A 22637-nucleotide genomic window follows, 5' to 3' on the forward strand; every position below is an offset into this window, starting at 1 on the left:
AGTTGCATTGAAGTTATTGTTTTTTATCCCTCTAAGAAATATCTTTATGATCCGTCCTTAATAATATTTGATGTCACTGTTATTTAGTTCAACGTGTAGGTCCTTCTTTGTTTCGATGTGAGATGATTTGGTGTGTGACTTGCAAAAATGTTGATGGCTTTTTGTTGTTGGTAGTGAAACAAGGCGCAGAAATAGACTTGAGTTCGTGGTCAAATAACCGTCCCTCTATGTCTGTATAGGGGCCTTGGTCAAATCTGTTCAGGTTGTCGTAACATGTCAACACTATGTGCCAAACCACTGTCCCTCAACGGTTGACAAACACAAAGTTCAGCTGCTGAGCCCCAGAGTGCCTAATGCGACTGGGGGAAGTCTCGCAACATTTGAAATTTCGTCGGGTCGTGTCGGTAAACAACGCTCTGCAGAACGCTCCATAAGTTCGTTTATTTTTTCATTCAAATTGAACTGAAATACTGCACTATGAAAAGCGACAATCGGGATGTTTATCCCATTTGATGGCTAGTACTGACTGACTTGCATGCAATTATGTAAATGAAAGGTTGTTCATATATCGACTATAGGGCAAACCTTGACTAGATTGTTTATGTTTTCGTGTCTGTTCGGAGTACGATCAGATAACGTGTTTGCCAAGAGATAAAACACAATACTGATGAAATAGCAAAGAGACGCGATTGGTCTGTTGTTCAAAATTGTTTTAGACGTCATCAAGTGAAAAAATAGCAGCCTTGATCAGTTAGTACTAGTAATCTGATGATGAAGTTGCTTGCTCTGTGTTTCGTGATTTTTTTAAGCTACGCCGCGGCCCAGCGTGGCTGGTACCATGGTGGCATGGACCGACATTACAGGGGTGGCCACGGAATCGGGATGGGTGGAATGCCGTGGTGGGCCACTGACGACGCGGAGTCAACCGCTAGAATGCCATGGTGGGACGCTAATAACTGGGGTGGCTACGGAGGTCATCGTGGCTACGGAGGTCACCGTGGCTATGGAGTCGGGATGGGTGGAATACCATGGTGGGCCACTGACGACGCGGAGTCAATCGCTAGAAGGCCATGGTGGGCCACTGACGACGAGGGGTCAGTCGCTAGAAGGCCATGGTGGGACACTGACGGCACGGACGCATCTTGGACAAGCGGAATACGACGAGGGTCAGGTGCTTCTGACTGGGACAGTACGTGGACAAGGCATTTCCCATGTTGGGGCGGCGGACCATGCATGAGGAATGAACAATGGGGGACAACTGACTGGGGCGACGATTTGTCATGGTTAAGTGACGACTCTCAGGTCGCCGACCCCGAATCGGACTGGCAAGCTCAGGCACCAGGAGCGAGACTAGGCAGATCACGTCATCATCGTATGGGCCCTGGACATCGGGGACGGGGCATTTTTTCAAGACCAAGCTCAATGCCGCAACAGTGGTGGGATGGGTAAGTCTATTTCAAATTTATAATGAAATCAAACGGAAATGAAATGTTTCTATAGACCCACCGTGGAATAACCTTGGAGCATCTTCGAATATGTCTGTGCCATTTTCATGATGACCTGTCCTCGATTCAGAAACATTCAGGTCTATGTGAAATTCACGGTAATTCATTGCAATTAATTATTTTGGTTCAACCAAAGACACAGAGAATACATTATACATCGTTATTCCATTACTAGTATTTTATTTTGTTATATATCGTATGCGATGCATACGAAATCGCTGAGTAAAACCAAATAAATGAAAAACAAGAATAAAAATAAATACAAAATAAAAGGATAAACAGATTGAAATTTATCTTGTCAATATACAATATTTCATTTTCACATCTATCAAATGAAATTATACATCGTATTTATTATCCTAAATCACTGACAAGCCTGTTACCCCGTTCATTTCCAGTCCGAATGTCTGCATTGAACGTAGTCAAAATGGATCATCTGTGTTTGAGGACATGTTCGACGGGATTCGTGAAGTGTTTGCTCCCATCATGCATCATCTAGGCATTGACATAGAAACTATGCCACGAACCATGATGCAGTACGGTACACGTGCACGCAGGAGTTCGTTTCTATCAAGTTGGCATTCTTCCAGATGTTCTGATCACCATGGCCATTACAGACGCTGTACTTCTAGGTATGTGTAATTATGTACGAGAAGTATTGGATTGAACTGGATTAAACTTGATTGGACTGGACCGGACTGAGTGTACTTTAAATATACAATATGGATAACGTATTTTTAATAATAATGTGTTTGACGATACATCTTGATATAAACAGTGTGAAAGGATTTATCGCAAAAAACCGCGGTTTTCGCACCAAACATAATAACATTATCTGTGATGAAATAATGAAAAGATTACTGCGCCTGCGCGGCGTCAACTTACCTGCCAATGTACATATCATATATTACATAATTCTCACTCATCAAAATTAAATATTAAACACGATCGCACTATTTTATTCTTAGAACTAGATTTCCTGGCGTTAACAGAAACACGTCGGCGACGTATGAATGCTGCTTTGGATACGGACGTAAAGAAGGCCTCGCCGGATGCCCCTACAGTGAGTACAGCACAGTCACATTTATTAGTAGTTGAACATGGTTCCGGTATATCGCAGTTATACGTTACTCATAAACTACAGAGAGCGCGCTTTTTCGCATGGAACAGCTATTCTTACTGCAAAGTAAAAACAAATGCCATTTTTTTAAAGAAGTATTATGGATGAGGCGTATTTTTAATATTAATGTTTGATAATATATATTGATGAAGACATTGTCTTTGACATTTATCATAAATTAATGTTCTTTCAATACTCTAAAACGTTCGATGAAATATTATACTTACATACAGTCTCATGTTTATTGTTTGGTGTGTGTTTTTTCAATAAAATACTTGAGTGTTAATCAGTGTTAACGCGAAAGCCGGTTTTAAATCGCAGTAACCCTGGCTTTCGCCATTTATACACTCCCATAATATTTTATTTTATTTCATCGAATACGAATACGAATACGAATACGAATACGAATACAATGCTGCAAAAGAAGGTACGGAAAATCATAAATGCAATTTGGTTCTCAAATTGTCTTCCATATTGCAATATACTATATAAGTAGTATTATACACTGTATTTTATTATTGTTTAGAATACGACCTCCAACCGCTGACCGATGCACTGATAACTATCCAAGTCAATGACTTCGCGGATTTTATTGACGGTACTGGTGTCAATGAACTCCTTAACGATGGAAACAATTACACGATATTTGTGCCCGAAAATGGGGCCATCGATGATCTTGCATTGGTAAGTGGAAAACTATTTGGTATTTGGCTTCTTTCCCGATCTATCGGTTGCTTTATGTCGAATCAGTGAAATGATAATGAAATGTTATCCAAAGTTATTCAACCATCGATATTCGAGTTCCCAGCGAGATATGGGCAAGATGAAAACGTTCCTGATCCAGAAAGCTGTTGTTCGATTATGACAATTTCCGCGGTACATTGACGTGTCTGAATCTATAATCACGCGTATAACTGAACAGCCTTGCTACAATCCTAGGCGATGTGACTGCCAATAGATTGTCCTAACAGTGGAAGTGTTATTGTTTTATGATAACAGACACAATTGTTGCTACTTGTTGCTATGTTATGAGTTATAACAAGCTGGAGAAGTGTTTGCCATGTATTTTTTGTGAGAAGAAAGTGACAATGAACTAGAATCGAGATGCAGCCTGTGATTGAGGGTGTGTATATGGTGGCTAATGTATATGTTATTGAATCAATTGTGCTTTACCGATTAACACAGATTAAATGCCATACGGCCAAGGCCTATGAAAACAAGACATGGCACTACTTGTGGTGACACAGAGTTTAACACTCCAGTCACTGTATTGTAATATACACTTCAATCACCTCAAATGACCCTTGTTTTCTGTCCTGGTTATACTGTCATCTGATAAATTCCAGCGGTTGAACCCCAGGGTTGAACGTACACACACAATTAGTATTTGCATAAATCACATGCCAAGTATCTATCGCAAGCAGTAGACATACGTTATTAACCACATCTCAACTGGCATCAGAATTATTATAGTATATTTAGTTGTCGTAGTCCGAAAATGAAGACTTTTAATTCGTTAGTCCGTCCGTTCGCTCCTATATCTAAGGCATGCCTCAACTGGGCTGATTTCATTAAAGCTTTACACATACATTACATAACTTATCATAAATATGCACACAAATTTGTTTCATGATCCAATCCGATCCAATCGCATTCAAACTTGACACATACATCACACATCGTGTCATACATAATCATGCATTTGTCTCATGATCCAATTCAATATGGCCGAATGGCGGCCATTTTCGTGCTAACAATTCATCAAAATCAAACATTTCTGCCATTCCTGAATAGGATCTCTGTCGTGCCTTGACATGTTTCATTCAAACTTGATATGTCCATTGAACACATTGGTTCCTTGATGCCGTCATTTTTTCAAATCGGATTGAAAACGGCCGACTGGTGGCCATTTTGTTTTAACAAATATAGTTCTAGAGTCTTATCTCTCCACATTCAAACTTACACATACATCACGCATTATCTCACACATAAGGACATGCATTTGTTTCAAGATCCTATTTAAGATGGTCGGATGGCGGCCTAAATTTATCCAAATCAACATAAACATATTTCATTCAAATTAGCTATATGATAGGCCCCCAAAATAGGTGGCCAAACAGAATAATGGAAGGAATCACAAAAATAAACTGGCTCTACTTTGTATCATGTCTCATGATCCAATTCAAGATGGCCGAGTGTAAATATTTAATTGTCACTAATGTTGAGAGTCACTAATATTTATTTGAGGATTTCGGCGTCAGAGTACGTCTTCCAATCTACCATATTGTTTATTCTACATATGTGGGATATATAATCATAAAGCATATCTCCACCTATCTATCTAACACATCACGGCCCTTTCAGGTAAATGCTAAAGTGTACAAATACCGCAAAATGTTTTTTAAAAGTTATTCACAAATTCACGAGGGATACGTAATCGAAACATTTGCTTTTAAATAGACAAGAAATCTGTAACTTCAATCTGCAGGGTGACATTGACGTTAATGATCTGTTCAGTGATATACAACTTCAGATGGTTCAGCGAACACTGAGAAGTCACATCGTGCCCGGTATTGTGCGAACCAGCCAAATGGAAGACGAAGAAGTGATTGAAAATATAGACGGCGACAAAATACGTATAAACTACTATCCGGACAGTGGACCTGAACTGGTAAGTAAACAACGTCGGTGGATTTAGAGTGCGTTTCTAGGGGGTCAGGACCCCTCAGAATGATTATTCATGTGCAATAACGTTTATTAGTATTACAAATCATACCCTTCAAATCGAAAGGGGCAGATATAATAACATTTTAGCGGAGGACAGAATTTGCCCAGTTTGTGACGAACAGGAAATTGAAACGAAAAACATTTTCTTCTCAATTGTAATTTATACAAAAAGGAACGAGAAATCATGATGTACAATATTAAATACAATAAAAGTAACTTGGGGCGGATGACGAAAAACTTATATACAAATATACTGAAAGGTAAAAATGACAAAACAATCATTGAACTAGGAAAATTCATCCACAAAATCTTAAAATGGCAGATGCCTCAACCAACCACCGAATAATTTAATTTTTTTTCTTCTTTTCTTTATCCAAATGTCTATGAATGTCTTGTGTTTTTTTTTTTTTTATTGTATTTTCAACTAAGATCACACTCCGGAATACGGTTTCAATAAAGATTATTATTATGATAATTATTATTATTACAAACACCGCTGGGGGAAGGTCGCACGGACACAGACGTGAGTCATATCATGTGCTCAAGTTTTCGGACCATGTGTAAAGTATAAACAGAATCAACTAATTATGAATATTGTATAGCACGTATTCTCGGGGGCGGACATCCGGATGTGCTGCGCCATTTTTTAGCGGCATTGTGATTCTTGGATCTATAACAATCGACAGAGGGCGCAACCTATGACTGGAGAAAGTACCGGTAATTTCACGCGCGGATTTAGCCCCCCCCCCCCCCCCCTTCAGCCAGCAAAAAAAAAAAAATACAAATCAATTCATTGACAAACCCAGCCCACGTCAATAGGAGCGCCCCATTACCTAATTTCTGGTTCCGCCACTGAATTTGATATACAACCATGCACTATACGACTCAATATATAAAATGTTGTATTTCGTTTTGACAGATTGTGACGGCAAATTGTGCACGTATGGTGAAAGCCAACCAGTTTGCCACTAATGGTGTAATCCACGTAGTTGACAAAGTTATCACGCCCGCAACGAAGAGCGTCGCAGAGACAATCGCATCGCTTCCAGGGTTTGATATATTGAGAAATGGTAAGTGACAAGAACAAATATCAAATTATATATTATTATATTATATATATATATGTTGGTTTCAATATATGCACTTATGTGTTCGACTATACGCACGTTCGCACTTATAAATGAGTGCACACTGTATATGATGATCAATTTAAAAAATAGGTTTGTATTTATTATTTTGTTTCAGTAATTGAGAGGAGCAGTTTGTACGACTCGTTGAACGAAGACAGTCAGCTTACTTTATTTGCTCCGACTGACGGTGCTTTTGAACGTTTGGATTCAGAGCTTCTTCACTCCATCGTCAATGGTGACAGATGTCTAATAGGTGATCAGACTCACACTCACACTATATATTCAAACAAAATTAGTATTAGTCTTTTTATAATGTTGTTGTGTTCACTACACCCAATCATCATTGTTGGCGATCACTTGGTTTAGTGCTCGCATTTTGTTGCAATAACGGTCCTATAACCACACTTAAAAATACGGGGAATATGCTCAAGGTTACATTATCTTATAACAAAAGACAAAGAGAGTTTCGTAGCTCCCAGCGCCCCGTCCCTCGACATAATTTCTAAATGACTTATGATACATCTGGAAAGTTATTTTTGTAAAACTCGCCCTTTATATTCTCACAAAACAATGGTCACACGGTAGTGGATTATCTTTTGCCATAACATTGTAATGAAATGCCACATTGACTTATGTTTTCATATAGATGGCCAATGACCAATCTGATTAAAATAAGATCCTGGTTGGCTTAATTTTTTTAGCTCCGCTGTCGACTTTGTCGAGCGGAGCTTATCATATGAGTGATTGTCCGTCGTCGTCCGGCGTAGTCCGTCGTCGTCGTCCGTCGTCTGTGTCAATGTTTTACTTTTTCGACTTCTTCTTTAAAACTACAAGCCTGAATGCTTTGATACTTGGTGTATATGTACCTTGGGTAGACCTCTCTTAGGTTTGTTCATTTCATGTTGATATCTTCAATTCTCTAACTTTGGTGAATATTTTTGTCATTTTTAGTAAAAAGTGATATTTTCGACTTCTTGTTAAAAACCGCAAGTGCAATTGCTTTGATATTACATATATAAGTACTACATATGGACCTCTCTCAGATTTGTTCCTTTTGTAATGATATCTTTAATTCTCTAATTTTGGTGAATATTTTTGTCATTTTTGGTAAAAAGTGATATTTTCGACTTCTTGTTAAAAACCAATAGTTCAATTGCTTTGATATTACATATATAAATACTACATGTAGACCTTTCTCAGATTTGTTCATTTTGTGATGATATCTTCAATTCTCTAATTTTGGTGAATATTTTTGTCATTTTTGGTAAAAAGTGATATTTTCGACTTCTTGTTAAAAACTGTAAGTCCGATTGCTTTATACATATATAGATACTACATGTAGACCTTTCTCAGATTTGTTCATTTCGTGATGATATCTTCAATTCTCTAATTTTGGTGAATATTTTTGTCATTTTTGGTAGAAAGTGATATTTTCGACTTCTTGTTAAAAACTGTAACTGCTTTGATACTATACATATTCATTTTCTAATGATGTCTTCAGTTCTTTAATTGAAATGTGCATTGCTAACAGCGGAGCTATCTCAGCCGATAGGCTGCTTGTTTATAATTATTATTTATTTAAATTATTTTTTGACCGTCACGTTACAATAATTGATTTTCCGTACAATTGCGAGATCTCGCGAGATGCATGAAAGACGCGCGTCGAACGTCCGCCGCAAAAATCGAACGATTTGATTTTGAACTAGAATTTCTTTCTTTCGTAGCTTACATTGACCGGCCGATCTTCGACAGAGGAATATTGCTTCCGAATACCCTTACTTAATCGAAATTGCCTATCATCAAATGTGGACAGCACATTATTAAGCATGGAAATGTCCCCGAAATACTTTCGCGCTTGTCGAATCCAACGCGATGTTTGACGCGACTACGACGCTATGACCTTTGTTTATCCTGTTTTTACGTTCGATTTCACGCATAACGCGTGATTCTCGCAGTGAACGGAAAATGGTCTATTATTTCACCGGGATCTCCCGGTGGCTTTCACGAACAAAATCATTTTTGCAGCAAAATAATTGTAACCTCAAAAAATAATTAAAATAAATAATTGTTATAGTAAATAATTAAAATAAATAATAATTATTGTAATTATATAAAAAAAAAATAAAAAAAAATAAGCCAACCAGGATCTTATTTTAATCAGATTGGCCAATGACCTTCAATTTTGTATTTTCGCATTAACTTTCACGTAGGAACATATTTACTGTGTGAATATGTACTGGACACATTATATAATTACATTATCATGAGCTTGACGATCAGCTGGTGACCTCTCCTGAATATTGTCGCTGCATATTAATTATGGCAGTCACAATTTTCAAAGATTAATTGAGATCACAATTGTCACAATCCACAAATCCAAGATATCTCATCAATTATAATTCTAAACGGCCGCTATTTTTCCCAACTCAGTTTCTTTGAATTTGTTATTTGGAAGATATATTTGTTTTGTGATATCTCAAACTGCACATATACTGTAAAAGCGATTCGTGATTCAATATGATTTGCATCCAATACAACTTTCTAATAAGTTGCGCCCGCTATCGATGGTGCGTTGTCAATCAAATTGACAATTGTGTTTGGTTATGAATTAGTTCGTCATTTAGCTATTCCAGCTATTTCGAGTGTCGTTCTCAGTGCTCTCAATAATTGAACGGTGAATCGCTACGTAAATACGTAAACGGCACAGAATTCTGTGTCATCACTGATTTGCTGTCTCCATGACTTCAGTACATCACCATGGGAACACGCATACACAGACTGGCCCGTACATAAGGCCCACCCACAGCCCTTCAGACCGATTGACTAGTCTATTATTCATTGATTTTTCAAGTTTCAAGATCTATTCTATTCGTCATTTAGACTATTGCAAATCTACAAAAGCTGCATTGTTTTTATTGACGGGCGACCACTAATTTACATCACTTGGTCGACAGAGGGCACTATTCATAGGAACGGAACCTATTGAAGTTATCCTCATCTCTTGCTTTTGGATTTCACACATTTTACTCATTTAAAATCAATTCCTGTTAACTACCAATTCTTTGATAAATACCAATAGTCAACTTGAAGAAACCATTTTCTTTGATATCTCGACTATAAATACCATGGTTATACTTCTTGTTTTGTAACTCTTTTTTTTACACGATTCGACAGGACTGGTACAAAACCACGTGATACCCCACACTATATGTTCTTCGGCAATCACAGGTGAGCATATTGTGCGAACCTTGCTGGAAACAGTACTGAACATCTCCAGAACCGAAGACGACAAACTGTTTGTAAACAACGCCCAGATTGTTAATACCGATGTCATAGCAACCAACGGCGTTATCCACATCATCGATGAAGTTATGATACCCCAAGAAGGTAAGAAATAAATCTATTTTTCTAGACTTAAAAAAGTCTGTCTGCCATCTACAATCACGACAATCACGGTCCAAGCGTGATTGTCATGGTCACCAATCACGATTGTGTTTGAGCGCAGTCGAAAAAAATGTGACTTGGTTATTTACAATTCTTCAACAAGTTATGTTATTTTTTAAAGAGCTGGCATTGGTGCACAAAGAATAACTCACACAAGTTATGTAACGGTCATATTGAAATTTTAAACAATTGCTTGTGCTAACAACGAAAACATACGCTTGAAAGCAGTAAAGACATCACTAGTATAGTAAATACGGGATGAAAAGTAACAACATATAGGGATGGAGCCAGTTTACATCACACTATTCTACAAAATGTGCCTCCTATTTTGCTTTCAGCCTTCTCACTAATGGACTTACTTAATGGTGAGGTTAAACGGATGGTTGACAAATCTGAACTCGGGCTGTACTTGAGAGATACAAAAGATGTTACATTCTTTGTACCAACTGACGAGGCGATTCAGGTAACCCAATACAATTTATCGAAAGATCTAGTTGTTTTACGGGTTTATTCTACAGCGAAAATCAGGGCAGTTGGACAACCGGGTAGTGATGCCGTTTGTATTTTAATTAAAGCGGGGGAGTCGTCACCTGCGCATGCGTCCGATGGCCATAGCGTGTCATTGTTTACAAACAAGCGTCTACCCATGAATCTTTGCGCTTGGGACTCAATCAACTTGGGACTCAATTCCCGCGCGTGCGCAGGTGACGAACCTCCCGCTTTAAATGAGCCATGAATTGACAACACGCACTACCGATTATTACCGAACGGTCATAGTTAACTGCGCCCTCTATAATTCTATTAAAATATAATGTGGAATGTTGCATGTAAATTAGGCTCTCTCGCGTCAAGCTGATTATAAACATGGCTGATGTTGATAATTCTAAATGTAAGAGGTCATACTAGACATCGCCTGGTGATGATAAACTTGCCACTTTTTTGACGATGGACCTATAGATGCAATATCATACCGGCTGTACTTTTACTTTACTTCCAATTATTATTTCTGTAAATCACAAACAAAAACAAAATGTTGCGTTCTGCTCATGTTTTAATGACGAGATGAATCGATTTTCACTGTATCTCTAGTCAGCGAAGCCGAACCGACCTGAATACACCTTACTCATACATTATACCTACATACAGTTGCCTATAATTATATATTTTCAGATGAAATTATTGTTTAGTATGTGTCCGTCATCTATGTCAATTGTATACGTAAATTACACATTTCGTAACAATATCAGCTCGCTCTGCTCCAATTGAATCGAAGTATATATACAATTTGATCGTTGACAAACTGCTCTGTGATTGGTTCGACCAGCAATTTAATAACATCGCCTGGTTCATCGAAACTTTCACCTTCAGTCTTAAAGTTACTTACACCAAACGTAGTACACTGATTATGAAGTCTTGATAAACCTGATAATTATATCGAGAGTTCGAAGTCAGTCTTTTGTGTGAAAAAATAGCTTAAGAGTTTTCGTTCGTGGAAAATATCTATCATTGCCCCCCTCAACTACGTATTTATGATGGAGAATTTCCCTGCGCATGCGCATAAAATAATACCTTTCTTTGTTTATCATGATGTATGCAGGATTTACCTGAGGAAATGTTTGAAACGCTACAAGACAGTGGACGATTACGTCATATTTTGATGTATCACATCATAGCCGACCAATCCATGACATACAGTGATATTGGAGAGCGCATAAACGAAGAAATAACTACATCCAATGGAGAGACCATGAGAATTGGTACTTGCTCGAACGTAAGTATAATTCCATCAAAAAATAATAAAAACTATTATTAATACCAAAGGTACATTATTTGGGGTTTGCAAATAGCGTGACGTGATACCAAGATCCCATTTCAATCTCGCTCTCGCATAAGCATTCCCAACCCAGAACAATGCAAATGCAAATGCCCAAGGTAACTATGATACTGGGATGGATCAGAATAGTTGCACATGATAAGACGGATTACGAGAACTATATTTTCTGTACATTTTCGATGTATTACATTTTTCCACTATGATAGTGGTGAGACGTGTTTTATTAAAACCCTCGAACATTGATACTAGTATATGTCATGTCAGAAGGTCGTAGTATCAGTCTCACTATCTACGAGATGACCCTTGAATGGGATCTTGGCATGATGTCACCATACATTACTATGCGCGTTGCAAACTCTAAGTAATGTACCTTTGGTAATACTAAAATCATACCTACAACTGTATAACATCAATCTTATCATGTTTTTGCCAAGATAATTTAAAAATATAATAAAAAATAGATCTTATGTATCTTTGATTGCTCCATAACACGGGTTTGAAAATGGGTTATTAAGCTGGTGGCAAGCCGCTGCTCTCAATGGCGAGATCTGTAACGTCATTTCTGAACGTATGCACTGACAGTATCCGGGGACAGTATCTGCTCTCCACGAAGCGTTTGTTTGGATGGAAAACTCCAGCGTTAGCAAAAATGAAAATAAAATTTGATATGTATAGTATAACAGTTATAACGCCAGTTTGAGCCAACGTATTGTGCAGGAGATGGCAGAGAATGTTTGACGGAAAGTGAAAGTTCTGGCACAGTCCTTCTATCAGTATTTGAGTGCATTTGTTGCCAAGAAATATCGGGATTAGATTTTGTTGTGGTCTGAGTCGTGTTATGGCCACATTTTGTATCATGGTTGTTATCAGTCACGATTATCATTCGGTACATGTTACTTCCATTCTGGATAGGTCAGGTCATTTGCAAACAATAATTACGTAAATGAGTGAACGTCTATAGTTACTCGCGAGATCTCGACCGAAGCGGAAGATAGCCTATTGCATTGTCGTCTAATTATTATTTCGTGGTCCCAAGAATGGGAGCCGCGAGAAATAACCAATTGTCATGTACGTGGCGATGTGTGAAATGAATCAGTTCGCTCCAAAGGTGTGCTAAAATCTGGTCTGACTCGCGTACATCTATATGTACTATTACATGCATACACTTCAGAATTACAAACAAAATAAAATGCTGGTTTAGAATACATGGATGATGGTCACTGTTTTCTAAATGCAGTGATAGACTGAACAAATTGAAACAAGGACAGGGTGCCGGACAAATCTGGCTACATCTGCTTTAAAGAAAACGCTTTCCCGTATTGAACATCTTAAAATTATGTAACCAGTATTTCTTTTTCTTTCACTTGTTTGTTCGTTGTATATCGATATGTTGCTTAATAAATGGAAAACACAGAGGTGACAAATTACCACGAAAAGAACTTTCTTTATTGAGAGTACTAGTACTTGTGATAAAATAGTTATCGGACCACAACACACACAAGACGGCAATCAAATAAAAACACAATGTCTTCGGTTGTACCAATCAAAGGTGTGTGAAAGTATGCCCATTGTTTATAATCTGAGTCCAATGCACCAACTATAACACGAATCATTTCCTGTGTTGAAAATACATAGAATCATGGCTGATATTAGGAGCTCCTGCAGACTACTTTTCATGATAGAAGTGCGGCGAATTCAGTGTATTCACAAGAGCACCAGGTTCGATTCAATTTAGTGAAAATGTTTTCTGGCAGAGAACAACACACAATTCAACCATCTGTAAGACACAATATAGACTACTGGCACTTGATAGGGGGTGGAGTTTTGATAAAACAAATGTAATATATACATTTGACCACAGTCCCTAGATAGATAGAGGGACTGTGATTTAACATTGCAATCATTGTTTATTTGCCTCTACAGTCGATTGTAAGTTTATACCATGGTACTGTATTTACGCGTCGGTTGTTATGATCAGCGCACACCAATCTGCATAATATCGCAGTATTCTCGTAATAACATGATGATAATGCTCGGAGCATAATTATGTGTGAGATAATGTGAGATTATTTCATTTGCAAATTTTACTTAACCCTCTGCCTCTCAGGTCTTTGTCACTGGTAATTTAATAACATCTAACCCCTCTCAAGTTTTCTCTCGAGTCATTGTTGCAGTCAGTAATTGTAAAATTTAATAAGGAGACCGTGAAAATCAGCATTGCCGCTTTATCGTTCGGGATACTTTTCCACGTGTTACGTACAACCCCACAGTTGTACTAAGAGATTTTGTATTTCTTGTTTCAACGTACAACACCATCATATCAACGTCTATATTCATACATTATTTAGCTCTGCTGTAAATCTCTCTATCCAAAAGATGAAGTGAGGTGCATTATTACGTTAAAGGGCGATGGTCGTCGTGCCGCGCATGTGCGACATTTGTGTTGACAAACATTGAGTTTTCCACAATCCAATGCGCTGATCTAATGGAAATCACGAGAACGAATTTGGACCTGGGCGCGACATGCACTAACTGCCGTCGATGACTACTCCGATAACTTCCAATCACCAAGGAAATTATCCAGTTAAAGCTTGGTAACGTCTCAGTCAAAGTCGCCATCTTTGTTCACATGAGACCTATATCTCACCGACCACCGCCCTTTAAAATCGCTTTCTCGAACATTTATCCACTCAAACGTAAAATTGATAAGATTGCAATTGTCATAGTAACTTTTGTAACCTTTCACAAAATATTTTTTTTTTCCATTTTGTCAACTTGGTATTCCTAGGTGTTGCCACTCAGCTCTCCAAGAAGGCTTACTGTAGAATGTGCTGACATAGTTGAGGCTGATATCCAGGGATGCAATGGCGTAATTCATATGATTAATAAGGTATGTGCTGAAATACTCGATTTTGATATCAAGGGATGCAATGGCGTAATGTATATGATTAATAAGGTATGTGCTGAAATACTCGATTTCGATATCAAGGGATACAATGGCGTAATTCATATGACTAATAAGGTATGTGCAGAAATACTAGAGTTTGATTTCCAGGGATGCAATCGCATAATTCATATGATTAATAAGGTATGTGCTGAAATAGTAGAGTTTGATTTCCATGGATGCAATGGCGTAATTCATATGACTAATAAGGTATGTGCTGAAATACTAGAGTTTGATTTCCAGGGATACAATGGCGTAATTCATATGACTAATAAGGTATGTGCAGAAATACTAGAGTTTGATTTCCAGGGATGCAATGGCATAATTCATGGGAATAATAAAGTATGTGTGTGAGTAGTTAATTCTATGGATGCTTTGGCGTAATTCATATGATTAATAAGGTATGTGACAAAATAATGCAATGGTGTAATCTATATGATTAATAAGGTATATGTCAAAATAATGCAACAATGTAATTCATATGATTAATAAGGTATGTGACAAAATAATGCAATGGTGTAATCTATATGATTAATAAGGTATGTGTCAAAATAATGCAACGATGTAATCCATATGATTAATAAGGTATGTGACAAAATAATGCAATGGTGTAATCTGTATGATTAATAAGGTATGTGTCATAATAATGCAATGGTGTAATCCATATGATTAATAAGGCATATGTCAAATAAAGCAATGGTGTAATCCATATGATTAATAAGGTATGTGTCAAAATAATGCAATGAAGTAATTCATAAGATTATTCGGGTATGTGCTGAAACAGGTGAGTCTGATATCATGGAATTAATGCAATGGAGTTACAGGTACAAGTTAAAATAGTTGAGTTTAATATCCAAGGATACAATGTGTCAAAATAAAGGGATCAAATTTTGGATAATAATAATGATACTGATAGAAATGTATCATATCAATCAGGAGCAATTAGGTCACTACAATTCAACAGGAATGAATCAATAGTACTTAATTTATATTTTTTTTTTCAGGTTCTGATTCCACCATATAACAGTATAATGGAAATTATCAAAACCGACCCATCATTCTCTATTCTATTAAGAGTAATCAATTTCATTGGTATTGGGGAAAAACTTGAAAAGGAAGGACCTTTCACAATTTTTGCTCCGTCAAATCAAGCGTTTGAATCCTTGGATCAAGATTACTTGGAGAACCTTTTCAATGATAAGAATGCATTCACTGATGTGATAAATTACCATATTCTAGATGGTGAGTGGAACATGTCTTAGTTAAAAACAAAATTAAACATATGAAAAGTGTTATACATCTTTTTATCATCGTATGTTGGGACATCAGAAGCAAGCAACACACAAAATGGCATCAGAGAGAAGGAATATGCTGAGAGGCCAATATCAATATTTATCAAACAATCACGTGACCACTTTTGACCAATAACATTGACTTTCTCATACTTGCATCCTAATAAAATTCAATATTTTCAATTTGTATGACAGATGTTGTATGTAGCAGTCAACTGGCCAAATCAGCGTGGTGGTTTCCGCTGCGTTTACCAACCCTCAATGGCCAGCGAATTCGTTTCTGGAATGGTCAACGTGGAACAATGATGAATGATGCACTCATCACGGCAACTGATACCATGGCAACCAATGGGGTCATCCACACCATCGACAAGTTGCAGCTCCCATATTAACCCATTTAATTTGTAAAATGTACGAAGGCTTCAGCAGTTATGTTAATGAAGCACCACTGATATGCAAATTTTATTAACTCTGGGCGTGTAACCCATTTTCGATAAATACAATTTATGCAGTAGACTGATATAATGGATCAAAATCCTGTTAGACTTTTGAACATTTTGTATATTATAGATTTTTTTATTGATAATTATCTGTCGCAACATTTCCATAATTCTGTGAAATAAATAGGGAGTTTATTATGCCCAGGATATTGTTTGTTTTTCATGCAGAAATAAATAGGCTAACCTAATATGAGAACAAGTGACCCACTGCTTGAATGACCTCTGCTGTCCTACAAGAACATTGGAGTAATGCACACCCAATAGTTTGGTTCTGGCTGTTAAGAAAATGCCCACCTAATTCATTACGACAAATTTTATATGCACATGATAGCACAGTTGTAAGGTCAAATATCCAAATATACCATCCCACTAACCTCAAAAACGTATGTACAGTATGTATTGGTCAAAAATGTGTTTCCACCGGATTATGGGTTGAAAATTGAATTTTATGGTGTAATTACCTTACTTAACAGGCTAAGCACAAAAATTAAAAAAAAATCAACGAACAATGCTGCTTGAAAATGAGAAGACGTCCAGTTTGGTGAGCACAGGCCTGTATGGAAAAGATGCAAAATTACCCCAGGTCTCGTGTTACTAATCAACTAATGGCTGCTTGCAAGAACCAATGAAATTTTTTAAGTATTTTTTTTTTCAGGTGCTCCCTGTTTGAGGGCGTCATCACCTGGGTCAAAGGTGAGACCAACATGTGGTCTTTTGTTTACTACTTAGCGGCTGTCACTGTGTACCTGTGGGTTTAATGTGCATGTATTTGAATGTTCTAATCTTGGTGTTTTTCCAGTGATTTCTCTAGGTGCAATCCAAATACAGTAGGTGTGTCTCGTTTACCTGCGATTTGTAAGAGTTTGAGCTGGCCAACATGTTAGTTTTTTTCTTGTGGTTGATTACTGGCATGTTGATTTCCCATTTTTGAGCCATGTTTTCAAACTTATTCATCATTTTCATATAGCAATCTCGTCATATGTTAACATTGTCGTCTACAGAGATTCAATTAGTGGTATGAGCTCCCCAAAGCATCCTCTGTGGTTAAATTGTTCACTCATAATCCTTTGCAAAATTCAATATGGTGGAAACGCATTTCTACCCTATACAAGTGGGATTTGTTTTTTGAGCCAATAAACAGTCCAATAACATCCAGTGAAAACAAAATAATGTGTACAGTTTTACACCAACAGTTTCTAATGGTCCATTCTAAAAAATATACATTGTACACAATCGTTAGATGTTTTAACTTAAATATAGAATCATATGGTGGGAATGGGTGAGACTGAACTATTGAACAGAGGCAAGAAATGAAATTCAAAGTTTAATATCATAATTCAAAAGTGCAACTGTATACTGACTGGAGCAATGACAAGTCCTTGACACATGCATCTTAATAATCTACATAAATCATGTTCTAATTTAATATTATAGTAAAAATTTCTTTTGACTAACCATGATAGGAAATTTAATGTGAAATTGTATTTACAGTGGAAATTATGTTGATTTTGTTCACTTCATTCAAGTTCACATTCTGTAAACACATATCACGATGGCTGCCATTTTATTTGTTTGCTCGATATCTTTTGTTTCTTTACTCCACAAATTTATGGTCAAAATGGCCGCCATCTTGGAATTTCTGTTTAGGGTAAATGAAAGAGAAGTGAGTGATACGGATTGGCTTGATCGAAAGCAGCCTCTGATTTACAATTAAATACATTATGCTGTGTTACAATATAGCTTGGCATATGAGTGTGGTATAACTAGACATGAAAAGTACATTTCTACAAAACTGCTACATATTCCAGTGAATCATAATTATGTATTTCTGTTAAAAAATAGGCTACTGATCTAATATCAACCTGAAATAAGAGGAAAATTATTCTAGAAGATTATTCATAAACTATGATTGAGCAAAACTATATGTATTGTGAGAATATTTAGCTGAAGATTCACAGGTCAAAATAGAGGTCAATTGAAAGAAAAATTACTCCTGAGCAAACCCAGAGAATCTCAATGCTAGGAAGGCTGGATGGTCCGACTTTGAATAATAGATATGTAAAAATAGCAGTGAATCTAATATGGCTGACAGATTGTCTTAAGAACGGTTGCTATGCTTGTCTCAGACAGATTCATTTACCTTGGTATGACACACTACATACAATATTGGTTTGGAAGATCTAAACTATTAATTAGAACAAAGAAATCTGCAAACTACTTTTACTGGTGAAATTAAAAAATATCAAGCTTTGTTTGTTGTGAATCCAATTCTGCAAAAACAAATTATAAAGAAAAGAAAAAAAAACTGCTTGTTCATATATAAATACTCAGATGCCACATTTACAAATAGTTTTCTAGACATTATATATTATACACGGTTTGACATTGTACCTTATTAAATACATTTAAATAACTTTTATATTTTTGTTCGAATCACTTTCTTTGTTCAAAATATGGTAGAGGCAAAATTGTGGTGGAGTGAGGATGTGGAAGCATACAATGACAATCATTTTGTTCAGCACGTTGAAACATTGCAGCCGCCATGAACATTGTGTCCTGTTTGATATGGAAGTCGCATGTGACATATAGAATACGTTAAAATGCATGGTTCAAATGTGCATTGTATAATGACCGAGTTGGTTAATGATTGCTGGGATTAGCTAAGATATCTGATTGAATGCCAACTACTCAGTGGAACACGTTGGTTGCCAGTGTCCTACTTGAAAAAAGAATTAAAAGTGGCTAATTAATAGTGTTTCAGAATGAAATGAGTGATTGCCAAACGAATGCAGTTCTGTTCCATTAAGAAAACGTATCCTGTATTTGCTGTGTCAGAAATATGTTTCCAATAGAAATGCACATAAACAAAAAGGTAGGGTTACTTGTATACTGCATCATTAAAATATTTTGAATATAGACATACATCTATCATTAACATACTGGTAAGTTCATGCACTACTAGTACAGGTTGTCAATGAAAAAAGCAGTCATTTACCATTAACCAATGGTATTTCATAATGCAAAGTACTGAATAGGGTTAATTATTCACTGGGTTTTAATTTTGCTTATTTCGCTAAAATGAAAATGCGCTAAATTAAAACTCAGTGTGTATGTGTAATTTAGCATAGAACACATTATCTAAATGATAAAACCGTCAATTTAAAACTGCCTGAATATGCCTGAAATGGTAAATCAGCGAAATTTAAACCCAGTGAAAATTAGTCATTTTACAGTAGTCCAATTCAAGGAATGCAATGGTCACTCGTGCATCACTCTAGTAAACCTGAATAATGTTGAGCCTACCATTCATTACTTAATATACTGTGGTACTAATGCATGTGACAAATGCACAAGACACTTTCATTCTCAGGATCAAACAAAACTTTCTACAGGTGGTAATACACTATATGGCAAAATTATAATCAATTCGTTTTTTTTTTTGATTTTAGGATTCTTGAACATTAAAGTGAAAGATTGTAAATTCTGTATTCTACAGGGCGCTGTTACTACTCCCATCATGCATTGCACTAGCAGTAAAATGGCTACTGCTTAATTTAAACTGTGTGTACGGTCTCACACTAAAATAATACTCTCAGTAGAAAATGCATATTTCTAACTTTTTTTCAAAATTTAAAAGATCATTCTCATTAGTTTTTAAAGAGGAAGCAGTATCACTACAGTAACAATATTTCAAAAACCACAAGATGAAGTCAAACCAACAAGACTAATGCTGGCAACATTAAAGCGAGGGAGTCATCACCTTCACAAACAAGCATTTACCCATGAGCGTTTTTAGCGTGTGTTGTTATCATCGCTTAGGACTCAATTCCCGCATGCGCAGGTGATGAACCTCCCACTTTAAGCCATGCAAGTAATCACAGTGGATATCGATTTCCCCTATTACCCAAACAAATCAGTTGTCGCTTGAATGTCTCAAATCAGAAATGTAATAAAACAACAAATACTAGCATGGCATCCCATACAGTGAAAAGTTAGAAAAAAAGAAAGAAGAGAATTATCAGTATCTATATGACCTTGTGCCTGGAAGCATTAATAATAGTGTGAAATATGTATCTACCCACAAGTTGTTATATTTTCAAACTTGCATTGTTTGTCATAAGCTATATCTGGGCCATCTGAGAAGAGAAGGAGGGGGAGGGAAGTACCTTTATTATTACATGCATATACAAGTATTGGTTTGATCACTAATCCATTAACTTGCAAAATTCATTGGTGCTAATTTGGAATCAAGTTAAACGAGTTCTCAGGGAAATTAACTCGGGCAATGCCTGGCAATGATTTATTTCTAAGACCTTTCATGGTTTCTACAACAGATATATTAGTGTGATAACATTTTGCCAATACGATGTACAAACCGGGATAATATATTCTTTCAGGGATCCTATATAAAGAGACTTTAAACATGCATGTATCCCAACAAATTATCAACAGTGCCCTCTAATGACCAGATACAGAAATGGTAACAGTGCCATCTACCGGGGGCGGTAGTATCTGAGTGGAAAAAAATGAGTGCCCTCTATTGACCAGATGGAGAGATTTTATAGGCAGTGCCCTCTGGTGACCAGATGGAGATGTTATTAATAGTGCCCTTCAGTGACCAAACAAAAAGATTTTATAAGCAATGCCCTCTAGTGTCCAGATGGAGAGATTTTATAGGCAGTGCCCTCTAGTGTCCATATATAGAAATGCTTTACTGACCAATAACTTAATGGTACTAAAGATTTATACTCCAGCAAACAAATATTATTGATCAGGAAAAAAAAGTACTTAATTTGTGGTTTCAGTCTTTGAAATCGGACAATATCCAGGAAGGTTGTGGAAGAGACCATTTTTGTGAGAAGCATAGGGTGCACAATAAATGAGAGACGTGAACACAAAAACAAATACTTGTAAAACACAAGACCACATACAAGAGAAAGATATAGAGCAATCTAATAGCTAAGACAAAAAGCGCATAAGATACAAAATATAGGGGTCATGAAATGACAATTTTAGAGGATAACGTCGGAATGATAAGATTGTAAATTTGGTATATAGTAACAATGCAAAGAGTACTCCAGAAATATAATACATCTTAAATATTCACAAAAATTACCCTTCAGCTTGATATCTTGTTCCATTCTACAACCCTACCACATCTCATGTGAAGTTTGACGTTTGACCTTTGATCTAAGTTATGCGACTTTTTGCGACTTGCATGATATCCACTTTTCAAAACTGCCCATGCTACAATACTAAGTAGCATTGAAAAGTCCTGACCCCTAGATGACCCTTGACCTCACATGAACTGTGTACCCCCACTTGGGTCACATTGCAGTAATCTAACTATGGAAGGGTCATTTTTTGCTCCACTAATAAATTCTTCCAGTGACAGTTTTCCATCCGAGTTCTTGTCCATTTGCCGAAATATCTTATCTGTTCTCTTCTCTGGAGTGGATTCATCTTCTGGCATTTTCATTACAGTTCCTACCATCTTATAAATAGCCTATAGTAGCAAAAAAAAACAATATCAGTGATAATATAAATAATAAATAATAACAGAGGTACATTACTTGGGGTTTGCAACGCACATAGTACTGTATGATGACATCATGTCAAGATCCCATTCAAGTCTCATCTCGTAGTTAGCGAGACTGATGCTACTACCTTCTGACATGACATAGGCGGTTTGTAATAAAACAATAAAACACGTATTACCACATTTATAGTGAAAAAATGTAATACATCGAAAATATACAAAAAATATAGTTATCGTAATCCGTCATATTGTGAGCAGCTATTTTGATTCACCTGGACATCCCAGTATCCTAGTTACCTCGGGCATGCGCATTCGCATTTTTCTGAGTTGGAACGCTTATGCGAGCGCGAGATTGTAACGGGATCTTGGTATCATGTCACCGTAGTTGCAAACCCCAAGTAATGTGCCTCTGATAATAATCATAAGTATAAGGGTATTTACTGAACTTTGGCCCAAGATATAATAAAATAAAAATGACCATATTGAATTGATATAACGGTCTTGAACGTAATGAAATAAAAATAGCCACCAGTCAGCCATATTGAATTGATATTATGGCCTTGAACATAATGAAATAAAAATGGCCATCAGTCAGCCATATT

At 36.7% G+C, this 22637-nt stretch overlaps 2 protein-coding genes across 5 annotated transcripts in view; one reads left to right on the top strand and one right to left on the bottom strand.

The window, feature by feature from the left end:
* The first annotated feature begins 759 nt into the window (after positions 1-759).
* On the top strand, positions 760-18915 carry LOC100375349 (transforming growth factor-beta-induced protein ig-h3-like). Its single transcript, XM_006811375.3, has 13 exons — positions 760-1445; positions 1904-2137; positions 2474-2568; positions 3152-3309; positions 5114-5296; positions 6272-6422; positions 6598-6735; positions 9657-9869; positions 10265-10389; positions 11524-11697; positions 14549-14650; positions 15709-15946; positions 16192-18915. Exons 1-13 carry the CDS (start codon positions 769-771, stop codon positions 16386-16388), a joined length of 2685 nt encoding a protein of 894 aa, XP_006811438.2. The 5' UTR covers positions 760-768; the 3' UTR covers positions 16389-18915.
* Positions 17808-22637, bottom strand: part of LOC100313633 (hippocalcin-like protein) — a 128619-nt gene continuing 123789 nt past the window's right edge. For 3 of the 4 annotated variants that reach the window (XM_085492647.1, XM_085492646.1, XM_085492648.1), the window contains one exon: positions 17808-22002. In XM_085492647.1, coding sequence (XP_085348773.1) covers positions 21796-22002 — 207 coding nt within the window. In that variant the 3' untranslated portion in view covers positions 17808-21795. The remainder of the gene's footprint in view (positions 22003-22637) is intronic. The other variant, NM_001168094.1, reaches the window with a different exon arrangement.

This window comes from Saccoglossus kowalevskii, chromosome 18 (assembly GCF_978046115.1).
Source record: "Saccoglossus kowalevskii chromosome 18, keSacKowa6.1, whole genome shotgun sequence".
NCBI lineage: Eukaryota > Metazoa > Hemichordata > Enteropneusta > Harrimaniidae > Saccoglossus > Saccoglossus kowalevskii.

Bases quoted from the DNA above. Each gene is read 5' to 3' on its own strand.
- LOC100375349 (XM_006811375.3), top strand. From the start codon at position 769: ATGATGAAGTTGCTTGCTCTGTGTTTCGTGATTTTTTTAAGCTACGCC. The intron at 6,736-9,656 runs GTGATCAGACTC...ACGATTCGACAG, and splicing joins TGGTGACAGATGTCTAATAG to GACTGGTACAAAACCACGTG. The intron at 10,390-11,523 runs GTAACCCAATAC...TGATGTATGCAG, and splicing joins CAACTGACGAGGCGATTCAG to GATTTACCTGAGGAAATGTT.